The sequence below is a fragment of the Empidonax traillii genome, unplaced genomic scaffold, assembly GCF_003031625.1.
Source record: "Empidonax traillii isolate 1590-97213 ecotype Southwest subspecies unplaced genomic scaffold, ASM303162v1 scaffold870:size258474, whole genome shotgun sequence".
In the NCBI taxonomy this organism is placed as follows: domain Eukaryota; kingdom Metazoa; phylum Chordata; class Aves; order Passeriformes; family Tyrannidae; genus Empidonax; species Empidonax traillii.
The window spans coordinates 85,642-102,262 of NW_020956063.1; the positions used below are offsets into that span (position 1 = coordinate 85,642).

Here is a 16,621-nt window from a genome sequence, read left to right on the forward strand (position 1 = left end):
TCAGAGTCTAACAAAACCAGAGGGACAACCCCAGCCAATAGAAGTTGCCCCTATCCAAAAGAGAAAATATAAGACCAAATCAGTTTGCCCGGTAGACAATGATGGGGAGGCAAGACCCTCACAAATAACAGACCCAGAGTCAGAAATAATCACCAAATCCCTTTCATTTGGTAATCTCCACAACCTGAGAAAAGACATCACTCAATGACCGGATGAACCCATTCTGACCTGTTTGATTTGAGTCTGGGATCTTATGGGTGAAGTTGCACTGCTTGATGGCACCAAAGCAAGGTATTTAGGATCCCTGTCTCAGGATGATGGTATTAACCAGGGGTTTGTAAGGGAGTCAGAAGTCCTTCATCTCTGGGCACAGCTTTCAAGAAGCATAAGAGAGAGGTTTTCTTACAGAGACGACCTGCAGGGGCATCATCTTCGCACCTGGGAGACCATGGAAGATGAGATCCAACACCTGAGAGAAATGGCACTGTTAGAAGATACTTTTTGCAAGGGACAGGCAATCCAATAGAGACCCTGATGAGGTCAAGTGTATATCAGAGATGTGGTGGAACCTTGGACACTCAGGACCACCCATATATGCTAATTTCCTGGTGACAATGCACTGGAAGGAAAACCAAGAAACAGTGGGCACTATCTTGAGTAAACTCAGGACATATAATGAGATTGTCCATGCCCCATTGTGGCCCCCTATCTCTTCTGTAGAGAAATTAGTTGCGGACCTCTGGGCACTGACTGAAGAAGTAAAAAATGACCACAAAAATCTCAGAGAGGAGTTTAAAGAGAGCATTGTCCATGTGTCTCACCAGTGCAAACTGGGGCCCCTGCTATCTGAAACAGGTGTCTTCTGGCAAGGGAGAGGGAGTAAACCACACATGTGGTTTTTCCTATGGAAAATGACCAGAGGCAATTCCATGAGGATGGATGTAGCCCCAGTCTCCCATGGGCAAACCCCTAGACAGAACCGGAGGAACTAGAACATGTCTGATCCCTTAGAAGGCACCTCCCGTATGTACTCACAGGGAGAAAGTCACAATTACCAAGACCAGCATAAGAGGGGCCCTGCCTCTAGCCAGGTAGAGGCACAGGATAACTGGGTCTATTGGACTGTGTGGATCTGATGGCCTGGCACATGAGACCCATGAGAATGCAAAGCTTTGGTTGACACTGGTGCACAGTGCACTCTAATGCCATCAGGGCATGTGGGAGTGGAGTCTATTTCAATTGCTGGAGTGACAGGGAGTTCTCAAGGGCTGCCAGTGGTGGAAGCTGAAGTGACCTTGATGGGGAAGGAGTAGCAGAGACAGTCCATTGTGACTGGTCCAGATGCCCCATGGATCCTGGATATCGATTGCCTAAAGAATGGGTATTTCAAAGATCCAAAAGGAAATTGGTGGTCTTTTGGGATAGCTGTTGTAGAGACAGAAGGGATTAAAAAGTTGAATGCATTGCCTGACCTCTCAGAGAATCCTTCTGCTGTGGGACTGCTAAAGGTTGAATAACAGCGGGTGCCAATCACCACTGCAACAGTGCACTGTCAACAATATCGCACAAACCGAGACTCCATGATCCCCATCCATAAGATGATCTGTGAGCTGGAGAGCCAAGGAGTGGTCAGCAAGACTCACTCACTCTTCAACAGACCCCTTTGGCCCATGCCTAAGCCCAATGGAGAATGGAGACTGACAGTGGGCTATCATGGCTTGAATGAAGTTACCCCATCGCTGAGTGCCACTGTGGCAGACGTGCTGGAACTTCAGTATGAACTGGAGTCAAAGGCAGCAAAGTGGTGTCATCATTGACATTGCTAATGCGTTTTCTCCATTCCTTTGGCAGGAGAGTGCTGGCCACAGTTTACTTTCACCTGAAAGGGGGCATGTAGTACACCTGGAACTGACTGTCCCAGGGATGGAAACCCACCATCTGCCATGGACTGATCCAGGCTGCACTAGAGAAAGGTGAGGCTCCAGAACATCTGTAATACATTGATGAAATCATTGTATGGGGGAACATAGCAGAAGAAGTCTTTAAGAAAGGAGAGAAGATCATCCAGATTCTCCTGGGAGCCGGATTTGCCATCAAACAGATTAAGGTCAAGGGACCTGCCTGAGAAATCCTTTTCCTGGGAGTGAAGTGGCAGGATGGACACCATCAGATCCCGACAGAAGTCATCAACAAGCTTACAGCAATGTCTCCAGTGGCCAGCAAGAAGGAAATGCAAGCTTTCCAAGGCACCATAGGTTTCTGGAGGATGCACATCCCAGAATACAACCAGATTGTAAGTCCTCTCTACTTGTAACATGTAAAAAGAACATTTTCCAGTGGGACCGAAACAGCAACAAGCCTTTAAACAGATGAAACAGGAGATCACTGATGCTGTAACCCTTGAAACAATCAGGACAGGACCAGAGGTGAAGGACGTGCTCTACTCTGGAGCTGGGGAAAATGGTCCTTCCTGGAGCCTCTGGTAGAAGGTGCCTGGGGAGACCACTTGGATTCTGGAGCCAAAGCTACAGAGGGTCTGAGGCCAACTACACTCCAACAGAGAAGGAGATTCTAGCAGCCTATGAAGGAACTCAAGCCACTTCAGAGGTGATTGGCATGCAAGCACAGCTTCTGGCACCCTGACTGCCAGTGCTGTGGTGGATGTTCAAGGGAAAGACTCCTTCCATGCATCATGCCACTGACACTACATGGAGTAAGTGGATTGCCTTGATCATGCAGCATGCCAGAATCAGGAACCCTAATCACCCTGGGATCTTGGAGATAACTACAAATTGGTCTGTGAGAATTTTGGTCTGGCAAATGAAGAGGAATAAGAACAGGTGGCACATGCTGAGGAAACTCCACCATACAACCAACTGACAGAGGATGAAAAGCTCTACACTCTTTTCACTGATGATTACTGTTGCATTGTAGGGATGAACCGGAAATGGAAAGCAGACGTATGAAGCCCCACATGACAAGTATCAAAAGCCATGGAAGGAAAAGGTGGATCAAGTCAAGGAGCTCAGAGCCATCCAGTTGGCTTTGGATATTGCTGAACAAGAGAAGTGGCCAAGACTTTACTTCTACACTGACTTGTGGATGGTGGCCAATGCTCTGTGGGGGTGGCTGGAGAGATGGAGGAAGGAAAAATGGCAATGTAAAGGGAAACCCATCTGGGCTTCTGAAATGTGGCCCAGGCAGAGAAGCTGATTGTGAAAGTCTGCCGTGTACACCCATATGTGCCCAAAAACCGAGCAAATGAAGAACAGTCACACTGAACTGCCCAAGTCAAAGTGTCACAGACCTTTATTGGCAGGAGAAGAGAGAGTTGTTCCTAGCTCAATGGGCTCATGATGCCTCAGGTCATCAGGGAAGAGATGCCACCTCTAGGTGGGTGCAAGACCAAGGGGTGGATGCCACGGATGCCATTTCCCAGGTTATCCACGGCTGTGAAACATGCACTGCAATCAAGCGGGCTAAGAAAGTAAAGCCCCTGTGGTATGGTGGGCGATGGACCAAGTATAGATATTGGGAGGCCTGGTAGACTGATTATATCACACTGCCACAAACTCGTCAAGGTAAGCTATATGTGCTCACCATGGTGGAAGCAACGACCAGATTGCTGGAAATATACTCTGTGCCTCAAGCCACTGCTAGAACATGATCCTGAACCTTGAAAATCAAGTCCTGTGGTGATATGGCATCCCAGAATGAATTGAGTCAGACAATGGACTCATTTCAAGAACAGCCTAGTCACCACCTGGGCTAAAGAGCAGGGTACTGAGTGGATATATTGCATTTCTGTCATGTACCAGCTAGTGGGAAGACTGAACAGCGTAATGGACTGTTGAAAACCACTTTGAAGGCATTGGCCAGGGAGACTTTCAAGCACTGGTATCAGCATTTAGCAAAGGCTATGTGGTTAGTCAAAGCTAGAGGCTCTGTCAACCGAGTCAGCTCTGCCTAATCAGAGCCCCTTCATAACGTAAAGGGAGATAAAGTTCCCATAGTGCACCTGAGAGATATGTTAGAGAAAATGGTTTGGTTTAGTCCCACCCCAAGCAAAAGTAAACCCATTTGTAGGATTGGTTTTGCTCAAGGGCTGGGTTGCACATGGTGGGTAATAAAGATGGAGAAACACGATGTATACTTCCTTGAGAGGATCTAATTTTTGGGTAAACTGTCCATAACATTTTGCCTGTATGTGTATATATTTGCAAATGTGTATATAAGTGGAATAATATGTGTATGTGTATAGTCAGGAAGGTTCAAATTTGATATAACATGATGGTATGAAAAAAATTGCATTGGATAATGTTATGGTTTAGCTAAATTAAGATTTTCTTGTTGAACTTTTTCATATAATCACGTGTTTTTTTTTGAGAACGCAGGGGACACTGCCCCTCTCTTACCCTTCCCAGACTGGGGGCAGGGAGGGATGAAGGGTCCCATCAAGAAATACAGTGAGAACTTAATAGGATAAACTTGCTAGCAGGACCGGAACATGTTCTCTCTGGTTCTGGTGGGGGCTGCTCTCTTTCTCATTGTGGTTCTGGTCTCTGGCCATTTTTCCCACCTTGATGCTGCTGTTTCTGTTTGGCTGGGCTGCGCCTTAGCCATGCTCCCTGTGCCACACCAGCTGTCCCTGCCACTGCTGCCACTGCTTCTGCCTTGGAGTAGCGTTGCTTGCAGTTGTCACTACTGCCCACTGCCACTGCTCTTCCCGCACTGCCAGTGCCGCTCTGCACACCAGTACTTCCCCCCTACCAGTACTTCCCCCCCCTCACCTACACACGACCTCTGTTGGGACTGCGTTGCCCTCTTGGCAGTATACACTGAAAGAGTGGTTTTAGGTGACATTCTTTTCTGTTATTGTTTGGATTTTTTTGTTTTGTTCTTTTTTGTTCTCCTTTTTTAGTAAAACTGTTATTAATTTCCATACTTCACTTGAATGCCTTGTAATTTCAAAGACTTTCATAATTTAAGGGGGAGGGGGTATTCTATTGGAGGTCCTGCCTCCTGGAACATGTCAGCAAACCAAGACACATAGTGATGTAATAGTAATAGATATCACAAAGTAATGGTTGAAATGTGCCATGTGTTCTGTCTGTCATACTTTGAAAGATTGCACATAGCTTTTTGGTGTGTGACCAGGATCAACATATTTTTGGTTATCTGTTTTTTGAATCAGAAACTTTATTCTTATAATTTTCCTATATCACACCAAATGCAAGGGTTGCTTTTTGGTCTAGTCATCAAATCTATGTAAGGATTACAGCAAAGAAGGCCATTTCTCTTACTCCCAAATCTGAATGTCCTGTAGATTTTTAACTTGATGAATGATGCATCTACAAAAATCATATTGAACGTGGAACAGTAATACACTCCTCAGAGGACTGCTGTCATGAGGAAACAACATCAGATTAAAAAGCCATTTTAAGCTTAGCTCTACTAGCCTTAAAATGCTACAGTGGAACATGATAGCACAATGCAACATATAGCTGTACACCTTTAAAATAGACTGGGCCTAGGTCCAACTCTGTTTAAACAGAGCTCCAAATTGATCAGCATCAGAGACAAGTGTTATAACGACATTTTATTTTTATCTGTCTTTAAACAGATTTATGGTTATGATGATCTCCAGATGCTTCAGCCCAGGTTGCCAATGGTAAGTAAATGTCTTGGTTTATTTCATTTTAGAAAAGATATCTTCAGTGTTGATCATTTGTGTGATGCAAATGAGTTCATTTAATGGTGATTAAGAGCTTATCTTTATATTCTATATTCTGTTTTTTTAATTATCCATAAACAGTTTTCTAGGTGGTATAAATTGATACAGCGAAACTGTTGCATTATGCATTTGTCTATTTGCAAATAGAAGCAAATGTGCTCTGTGCTTCTGAGTGGAGAAATTTTTAATTGTTGTTCTAGTTAGAGCATGACATTTTGTCAAATCTAGTCGAAGTCTAAGTGTCAATGTTTTTTGTTTTTTTTTTTTTTTTTACTGAGAGGTAGGGTTGAACAGCAAGTACACAAATTGGCAGCCAGTAGGTGCTTCTGACAGGTTTTGGAGACACTCATAGGTGCAGATCTCTGTGTGTGCATCATGGCAACAAACGCAGTTGAGCTGCAGGAGGGAGAGCATATGAAGTTTTCCTTTTTACCTGGATCCAGAATGTAAATGGCATCTGAGTGAAGCTGAGAATTAGATTCACAGAAAGCCTCAGCCTAGATTGTGGAAAAGGAAAATTTTTTTTTTTTCTGAAAACTAGAATAAGGGTCTTGAAGGGAACATTTGGTAGTATGTTACTGAGAAAAGTCACAGGATTAAGTGATGCAGTGTATCTATAGAGGCAGAAATGGAGCAATGAGCAGTGATCTGAAAAGAAATATTACTGAATGAATGCCATAGATAAAGGTCCAAGTCAGAACCAGGTCTTTCATGTGGAGTCGGAACAGCCAGAGTCAGACATTCAAAGGTGAGTACAGGGATATCCCAGACAAAACCCTGTCTCAAACTCAGGCAACTTTATTTTATAATTCATCAAATAAAGCATGCTGAAAATGCTAGTCAGGAGTGTGGATTTCTTAGTGCAGTTATGGCTGTTCTTAGGAAGCATGGCTGAGGGAACTGGTGTTGTTAAGCATTGAGAAAATGAAGCTTAGGAGAAACTTGAAAGGAAGTTGTAGAGAGGTGGGTGTTGGTCTCTTCTCCCATGTAACAAGCAATATGACAAGACGAAAGGGCCTCAAGTTGCCCCAGAAGAGGTTTATAATGGATATTAGGAAAAATTTCTTCACAGAAAGGATTGTCAAGCATTGGAGCAGGCTACCCAGGGAAGTGGTTGAGTCTTTTTTGCAGTTGAACTTCTCCTTCCTGCCCGAGTCTCTTTTCTGTCTGTAATGTCCTGGTGTTGGTTGTGGTCTGTTTTCCTTTCTTGTGTGCCTTTGTTTTCATATTAGCCCATCTTTTCACATTTGGAAGGATTCTGAAATTGTGTTGTTTGGAAGAGACTGGGGAGCCCCCTCCTGGAGCAAGGGCCTGGGGGGGGGGGGGGTGGCAGCGGTGGCGGATTCCAAGGAGAGGGCTCTGGGTGTAGACACTTAATTGTTGGATGTGTTCCTGGATACAGCTGCCCCAGCTCCTGTGTTTGAAGCTCCTGAGAATGAGCAAGAAAGGCTTTTCCTTCAGGTATATATATTGCTCCTCCTCCTACTGGATTGGATCCCCGACAGTGGTCCCATGTGTGTGTTCCTGTAGCAGGAGTCTTGTGCTTTCTCTGCCTCCTTGCCCGAGGTATCTGGAGAGCAAAGAAGAAAATGTCCCCCATGAGGCTGTTTGTAAGCAAAGGGTCTTGCGTTTGGGATGGCTCTGAGCCCCTGTGCCCCTAGAGGAGGGGTGTCCAAGAGTCCTCTGGAGGTGGAGCTGAACCAGCTAATCTAGTTATAAAGCTCTAGTAGGAAGAGAAGGAGGTGGCAGTTTTGCTGAAGTTTTAAGGTCCCCTACAACAGCAGGGATCATGTTCTGCTTCTATGAGAGCCCTTATCACATGTTTTATCAAAGCTTTTGGAGCAGATGAGATGTGTGAGGTGGTGGTGACAGGCTGGGAGCCATGGTCTCATCAGGCAATGTTGTATTGGGGGGTGCTGCGTTGGGGTGCTGGCATGTGCACGATGTTTTGGCATAACTAGGTGCCATCCCTGCAGGAGGCCATGGTTGGACCTTGTCTGTGTTGCCCTAGAATAGCTCATGCCTGTAAGGTGTTTTCAAGCAACACAATGAGACATTTGTCATGAAAAGTGCCTGAAGTGGCAAGAGGAGCTGAATTCAGCTTAGTCAAAGTGATCTCTGCTGTGGCTCTCCTGCATGTAGTCATGGAATGGATTGGGTTTAAAGGGACCTTTAAAGGTCATCTAGTCTGACCCCCCCAGGGATGAGCAGGGACATCTTCAACTAGATCAGGTTGCTCAGAGCCCCATCCAACCTGGCCTTGAATGTTTCCAAGGATGGGACATCCACGACCTCTCTGGGCAACCTGTGCCAGTGTTTTACTATCCTCATAGTAAAAAAAGTCTTCCTTATATCTAGTTTGAATCTACTCTCTTTTAGTTTAAAACCTTTACCCCTTGTCCTATTGCAACAGGCCATATTAAAAAGTCTGTCCCCATCTGTCTTATAAGTCCCCTTTAAGTGTTGAAAGGTCACAATAAAGTCTCCCCTGGAGCCTTCTCTTCTCCAGGCTGAACAACCTCAACTCTCTCCAACAGGTCCATGTCTTCCTTTTACTGAGGACTCCAGAGCTAATGATTAGTTGGTCTAAACCAAGATGGAAGGTGAAAAATGTTGAGGAGATACAGGCTAGAGATGATTCTGATGATGATGGCTAAACCCTGGCAGAAGTTTCCAAAGAGTGTGGAGGAGGGTTTTGGGGAAGAGGAAGGGTGCCTGCTGGTGGTGGCAAGGCTGTGGCATGCTGGGAGCCATGGACTGGAAGAGCTGGAGGCTGTCTCAGGGGAAGGTGGTGTCACAGGGACGAATGAGGGTGGTGAGACCCAGCAGGAGCACCAGGGTGCCATGGCACAGGCAGGGCTGTGGGGTTGCGAGCACAGTCATGATGGGGCTGTGGGTGCTGGTTGGATGAGCCTGGTCAGTCTTGGTGGTAGTGTGGGTGGGTACTATGTTGGTGTGCTGCCAGGTGAGTGGCTTAATGTGTTGTCATAACTTTCCTTTCCTCACTTTTTGATTGCAGTAAGTTTCCTACTGTGGTTTTCAGCTTTGACTGGGGGCTGTGGTGGTCTTGAGGAAGTGCATTGATGGGGTGGCTGTGCTTGGAGAGGGCATTGGCATGTTGGGGGGAGGTTGACTGTAGTTGAGATAGCAACATGTGGGACAGTTTTGCTGTTGATGGTTTTTTTGTGGTTTCTCCTTTCCCTCCTGGGCGAACTCTGATGACTGTTGTGTTCCACTGAATTTCCCTTCCTGCCCAAGTCTCTTTTCCTTATGTAATATGCCAATATTGGTTGTGAATATTTTTTTAGTTTTGGTGTATTTGTCATCTTTGCTTTTGTGTCAATACATAATTTCTTTTAACATTTTGGATGATTTGTAAAATGATGTATTTCTTGAGAATCTCAGGAATTCTCCAAGTTGAGAAGTCATTTGAGGAGGTAGCTCTGGGTCTAAGCACTTGAGCATTGAATGTTTATTGATGAAACTTCTAAAATCTCATTACTTCCCTTTTCTCTGTTTGAACCTTCGCAATGGGAGATAAGAAGTTTTTTCTAAGCTGTTGTTTATTGAATGAAGGGGATGCAGCCAGAAATATTTTTGTATAGGGTGATTTTTACTCTTTTTGCCAGTTGAGGAATTTTTCATGACTGCTGTCTCATTGTGCTGCATGGAGGAAAAGGTCCTTTACAAACAATTCCATTTTTCCAATTTCCAGTGTTTGCATGGTGAAATGCTTCTGTCATGTTATGCCCTCATACTACTGGAACTTCTCAGTTTCTGTCTCTCTTTTTATCACTGTGAGTGCATAATTTCTTTCCTTTTTTAAAAATTATTTCTCAATGGTCTATTTTGCTTTGGAAGTCCCAAGTGCAATCTGGTGCTGAGGGTAGATGGTGAGGGTGGCCTTGTCCAGTGATGCTTTTGGATACATCTCTGGGAATGGACATTCTACAACCTCCCTGATCCTACTTCTGGTGCTGTATCACCTTAATGCTAAAGATAATAATGTGTTTATTCTTTCATATTTGAAATCCCTGTATTCCAGCTTGTGTCATTACCTCTCCTCCTCTCTGTTTTTATGCCTGAGGAGGATTTACTTTCTTCAGCTGCCTCAGAGAAGACAGAGCCAATGAGGTTGCCCGACTGGCATCACAGGATAATTCTGGTTAGAAGAATATCAGGGCTGTAGTACAACCTGGGAGTTGCATCTTGAGGAGTCCTGCTGTGTACCTGAATCTATTTGGTCCCACTTGTTTTCTTGCTCTCCAGCTGCATGGGAAGTTCCCATTTGTTTGCGCAGAGCAGTGTCCTTGCAGTGATGTGGTGATGGAGGTGGTTTGAGCATGAAGAACAACCTTTTTTTCCTGTGTGGGAGGAGGTCAAAGCTGCTAAACTTTTCTGTTGCCTTGCTCAGGCTTATCTGTGTGTCGTGGTTTAACCCCAAGTGGCAACTAAGTACCACACAGCCACTTGCTCACTTCCACCCCACCCTGGTAGGTTTGGGAGGAGGATCGGGGAAAAAAACCAAACCCAAAACTTATGGATTGAGATAAGAACAGTTTAATAAATGAAACAAAATAAATATAATTGAGTAATAAAATAGAGGGGGAGAGAGAGAGAGAAAACCCAAGAGAAACAAGTGATGCACAATACAATTGCTCACCACTCACTGACTGATATTTGGCCTGTCCCCGAACTGCAATCAACCCCCCTTCTGGGTAACTCCCCCAGTTTATATACTGGGCATGATATTCTATGGTATGGAATATCTCTTTGGCCAGTTCGGATCAGCTGTCCTGGCCATGCTCCCTTACAGCTTTTTGTGCACCTGCTCACTGACAGAGCATGAGACACTGAAAAAGTCTCTGACTCAGGGTAAGCACTACTGAGCAACAACCAAACCATCAGTGTGTTATCAGCATTATTCTCATACTGAACCCAAAACACAGCACTGTCCCAGCATAAACCAGGACAGTATCCACCCCTTATTCCATACCATTTACGCCTGCCAGGTCCCACACTTCCAAATACTCCATCACCTTTTCTGTCTTTTGATATATACACAGATATCATTCCTTTAGTCTATAGGTCATCCCTATAAAAGTCTGTTGAGTTCATTTAGTCCATGACTTTAGGCTCCATCTGTCCTAACAGTTTTTCAGGCAGGAAAGGTGGTGTGTGGTATTGGATTGTTGCATGTTGAAGCCAGTTCTGATTACATCACTGCTGTGCTCATTCAGTTTTATGAAAGTTCATTCTTCATTAATGCAGGGATTAGAGGGGAATCAGGTTCATATTTCTAGAATGGATGTTGCAACGATGGATATCACAAGGTGCCCAGTGTGATGATGCATATAGCTGCCACAGAAGTGATACTACACAGTGTTACATAGTTTTTAACATCATACAGTTAAATTCATCAGCTATTCTCACCTAAAATCCAATCCCTTTGAGGCACACAGAAACTTCCCCATCCTCACACATTACTCACCAAGTGCACCCAGGTCCCTGAGCAAAAGCAATCCCATAGATGGATTTGCATATGGTTGAGGTAGGAATAACCCAGACTGTTTCCCCCAGCATATTTTTGATGTGCACTACAGGAACTTTATCCTCTTCAACAGTACGTAAAAGTTTTGATTGGGCAGGGCCAGCTCGATTGGCAGATCCTCTAGTGATGACTAACCAGGTGTCCTTTGCTAAATTTGTATCCCAATGTTTGAAGGTCCCACCACCCATTGCTCTCAGCGTAGTCTTTAACAGTCAATTGTATGATTCAAACTTTCCAGAGGCTGGTGCATGACAGGGAATGTGATATAGCCACTCAATGGTTCTTTGGTCCAAGTTTCTAAGAGCTTGTTTTGGAAATGAGTCTTGTTGCCTGACTCAATTCTTTCTGGAGTACCATGTCACCATAAGATTTACTTTTCGAGGCCCAAGATGGTGTTCCAAGTGGTGGCATGGGGCACAGGGTATGTTTCTAGCCATATGGAGGTTGTTTCCACCACTGCAAGCATATAGTGCTTGCCTTGGTGGGTTTGTGGGCATGTGATAAAGTCAATCTGCCAGGCTTCCCCATATTTGTATTTCAGCCACTGTCCTCCATACCACAGGGGCTTTACCCGCTTGGCCTGCTTGATTGCAGCACATTTCACATTCCTGGATAACCTGTGTGATAGTGTCCATGGTCAAGTCCACCCACTTGATCACACGCCCATCTATATGTTGCATCTCTTCCTTGATGGCCCGAGGTGTCATGGACCCACCGAGACAGAAATAATTCACCCTTATGTTGCCAATCTACATCCACCTGAGCCACTTCAGTCTTAGCAGCCTGATCCACCTGCTGGTTGTTCTGATGTTCTTCAGTGGCCTGACTCTTGCGTACATGAGCATCTACATGACATATCTTCACAACCAGGTTCTCCACCCAGGCAGCAATATCTTGCCACAATGCAGCAGCCCAGATGGGTTTACCCCTGTGCTGCCAGTTATTCTGCTTCCATTGCTGCAAACACAGGGCATTTACCACCATCCATGAATCAGTATAAAGTACTGGTCGTTTTTCTTGTGCAGCAATGTCTACAGCCAGCTGGATGGCTTTCACCTCTGCAAACTGACTTTGACTCCCCCTCCCCTTCAGCAGTTTTTGTGACTTGTAGAATGTTGCCTAAATGGTTGTGGGGAAAAAAAGACTCCAAGCCAAATTAGGTAGGAGATAAGATAAGGATACAAAGGTTTTAATGAGCCCCCAGGTTTTCTGGAATACCCCCAACGGGTGCTCCTGAATACAGGTGTTCACAGTTTTTATAATGATTTTCACCGAATCCCCGTCCAACCATCACCCAGGTTCTGCCCCCGCCACTCCTCTTGGGAATTGGGTCTGGGGGCGTTTTGGGACCCACCTCTTCTTCATCTTCCTTAGAGCAAGTAATGTTCTTGGAGGCCTTCCAGAGTCCTAGGCCTGAAGGTTGTTGCGTCTATGGCTATATCTTCTTGCGTAGGGTTAGGGTGTTCTCTACAATTCTACCTTGAAAATGAGACTAAACAGGCCAGTGGAATTTAGGGGAATTGATATGGGAATGGTGTGGTGGTTTTAATCTAGGCCTTCCCTGGTTACCAGTTTGTAACCAAGGAAGGGGCAGTGTTCCCAGTATTCCATACGATTTTTACGCAAAACGAGGTATAAATAAGAAGGGAGGAGAAGCCTTTGCTCTCTTCTCTTCCAGCGAAGTTCAGGAACAGTGGGTCCCTGCATTGATCTCGCTTATCTAAGGTTGAGGCCTGCAGCATCCACTGACCTGCCATGTGGAGGCTTGGGGAATACTGGCCATGTGTATATCAATCCTGTTTTTTCTAAAGGATGTAGTGAAATTTGTTTTACTAATTATTTTACTAATTCTCAAATTTATTACGTATATCTACTCAGTGTCCTTTTTTTATTCCCTTTTATTCCTTTTCCCCTTTCCCTATCCCTTCAAAAGATGTTTGAATTCCCTTTTACTGTGTACATAGCATCTTAACTGCAATAAATGGGCAACAGGGTTTGCTATGTGTGGTTTGTGCGTTAAAGGGTAAAGGGATAATATGCTGCTACTCTAAAATCTACATTTACTACATAACTACTTCTAAAATCTACAAAATTAAAAAAAAAATCAAAACTCCAAGGTGTCAGTCTCCCCTTTAGAGACTGGACAAAACTCAAAAATTTTGTCCAATCTTTACTACTTACATCTAATTCTTTTCAAAAGAGATGACCAACATCTACAACATTGGTTCATGCAATAAGCTATTACACAAACTATGTACATTACCAATAGAAACAGTTGTTTTATCCAGGTCCAGTTCGGTAACCATGAAGTAAGTTTGTGGAGAGTGTCTCCCAAATCCAGTGAGACATTATCCAAAGATACCTGATGTAGAATTTGGTTTGGTTCCGAATTACAGCCAGATTCATAGTGCAAATTCAGCACTCATTTTCACGAAGAATATTAGGTGCCAAATGTAAATTAGGTTCTGAACTTAATTCATAGTTACCAACTGTACAGGTAACATGTACAGTAGAAACAGTCTATGCCACATCTTCTTCGTCTGAGTCAGGTTCTGCTTTGCTGATAGTTCCAGGAATTGAATTCTTCACTCTGGAGTAATGAAACCACGGTCCTTTGCCAGCAACTTTGACGGCAGTGAGGGAAGTCAGCAGGACTTGGAAAGGTCCTCTCCACTTGGCTCGCAGCGGGTCACTGTCCCACCATTTGATGTAGACCCAGTCTCCTGGTTGGAATTGATGAGCAGGGGTGTCCAATCCTATGGGTCTGGAAAGCTCAATGAATTTCTGGAGCTTCTGTAAAGTAGAGCCTAAAGCAATTAAATACTTTTGTAAATCAACCTTCCCTCTCATGTGAATGTCTCCCGGAATGTGCGGAGCCTGGTATGGTATGGTCTTCCATACAATATTTCATAAGGACTTATGTTATCCCTCCGCCTTGGCTGGATGTGAATCCTCAGTAGAGCCAGAGGCAAAGCCTGAACCCATGACATGGATGTTTCCTGACAAATTTTACCAATTTGCATTTTAAGAGTGCCATTCATGCTTTCAACTTTGCCACTTGCTTGAGGTCTATAGGGAGTGTGGAGGTCCCAAACAATTCCTAGGACATGACACACCTCCTTCACTATCACTGCAATGAAATGTGTCCCTCTGTCTGATCACATTCCCAGAGGAACCCCAAATCTTGGAATTATGTGATTAAGCAAAGCTTTTACCACTTCTCTTACTGTGTTAGTGCGACACGGGTAAGCTTCAGGCCATCCACTGAAAGTGTCAACCAGCACTAGTATGTATTTGTACCCCCTCCCTCGGTGGTAACTCAGCAAAATCTATTTGCCAATAATCTCCGGGAAGGTTCCCAGCCTTTTTTACTCCTAGCACCACCCTCTTGGTCATATCAGGGTTGTTCTGCTTGCAGATTTCACACTTACTTACTATGGATTGTACGACTTCAGTCATACCTGTCCCTATCACTACCTTCTTTAGGTGTTTAAGAAGGTTTTCTATTCCCCAGTGGGTAGCCTCATGTTCCCGCAGAGTTATTTCCGTTAGGAGTGGGGGTGTGACCACAACCTGTCCTGTTGGAGTAACAGCCCATCCACTTTCTTTGATTTCAGCTTTAAGGGATTTAATTAATCGGTGGTCCTTCTCATCATATTTTGGGGTGTACCCTGTCAAATCGATTTCTTTCTGTGGAACTACTGCTAGAATGCCTTTTTCTGCAGCCCTTTTTGCAGCCTGGACAGCAAAATGATTTCCCAATTCGGGAATTGTTTTCCCCTTCTGATGAGCTCTGCAGTGCATAATAGATACCTTTCCTGGCTTCTATATACTTTGAAGGAGTGCATGGATTTGGTCGGCATGTTTAATCCCACTGCCTTGGGCGGTTAATAACCCTCTCTCTTTCCAGATGGCTCCATGGGCATGCACAACACTGAATGCACACTTAGAATCTGTCCAGATATTCACTTTCTTACCTTCGCTCAGTTCTAGAGCTCTTGTCAGTGCAATCAGTTCTACTTTTTGGGATGACACATCGACAGGCAAGGCCTTCGCCTCAATTACCTCATCTTTGGTTGTCACAGTATACCCTGTCATCCGTTTTCCATCCTGCATGAAGCTGCTTCCGTCCGTGTACAGTTCCCAGTCTGGGTTTTCCAGAGGCACATCCTTCAGGTCCAGACTGCTGGAATAGGTCTCCTCGATGGTCTGCAAACAGTCATAGAATCATAGAATCATAGAATAGATTGGGTTGGAAAAGACCTCCAAGATTTCCTTCATCAACTGGTAAATGAACCTACCAGGGGTAAGGCCCCGCTAGACCTGCTGTTTACAAACAGAGAGGGGCTGGTGGGAGACGTAGTGGTTGAAGGCCTCCTGGGAAATAGTGACCACGAAATAATAGAATTTTCAATACTCGGAGATTCCAGGCGAGCCAACAATAAAACCTCTACGCTGGACTTCCGGAGGGCAGATTTTGACCTATTCAGAAGTCTAGTCCAGAGTATACCCTGGGAAACAACCCTTAAAAACAAGGGGGTTCAGGAGGGATGGATGTGCTTCAAGCAGGAAGTTTTGAGAGCACAGGAACAGGCTGTACCGGTGTGCCGAAAGGCAAGCCGGCGGGGAAGACAACCAGCTTGGTTAAACAGGGGGATTCTGAAGGAAATCAGGGATAAAAAGAAACTTTACCAACTATGGAAGAATGGGCTGACTACTTATGAAGAATTCAGGAAAACAGCTAGATCATGCAGAAAGAAAATCAGGGATGCAAAAGCGCAATTTGAAGTTAAATTGGCCACTTCTGTTAAGGATAACAAAAAGTCCTTCTATAAATACATTAATAGCAGAAGGAAGGGCAAAGAAAACCTCCATTCTTTGATGGACTTGGAGGGAAACATAGTTAATAGAGATGAGGAGAAGGCTTGATGATCTTGGAGGTCTTTTCCAACCCAATCTATTCTATGATTCTATGATTCTATGATCATCAAGTCCAACCCCTGATCCAACTCCAATTACTATAGCATGGCACTAAGGGTCACATCCAATCTCTTTTTAAAAACCTCCAGGGATGGTGAATCCACCACCTCTCTGGGTAGGCCGTTCCAATGCCTGATTACCCTCTCTGTAAAGAATTTCTTCCTAACATCTAACCTAAACCTCCCCTGGCAGAGCTTGAGCCCATGTCCCCTTGTCCTATTGTTGGTTGCCTGGGAGAAGAGACCAACCCCCACCTGGCTATAACCTCCCTTCAGGTAGTTGAAGAGAGTGATGAGGTCACCTCTAAGCCTTCTCTTCTCCAGACTAAACAACCCCAGCTCCCTCAGCCTCTCCTC

The 16,621-nt window shown here is 44.7% G+C and overlaps 1 protein-coding gene across 3 annotated transcripts in view; it reads left to right on the forward strand.

Annotated features, from left to right (window-relative positions):
• Window positions 1-16,621, forward strand: part of LOC114067150 (ubiquitin-associated protein 2-like) — a 121,546-nt gene that overhangs the window by 73,832 nt on the left and 31,093 nt on the right. For all 3 annotated transcript variants that reach the window (XM_027902414.1, XM_027902415.1, XM_027902416.1), the window contains one exon: window positions 5,624-5,671. In XM_027902414.1, the coding sequence (XP_027758215.1) occupies window positions 5,624-5,671 (48 nt within the window). The remainder of the gene's footprint in view (window positions 1-5,623; window positions 5,672-16,621) is intronic.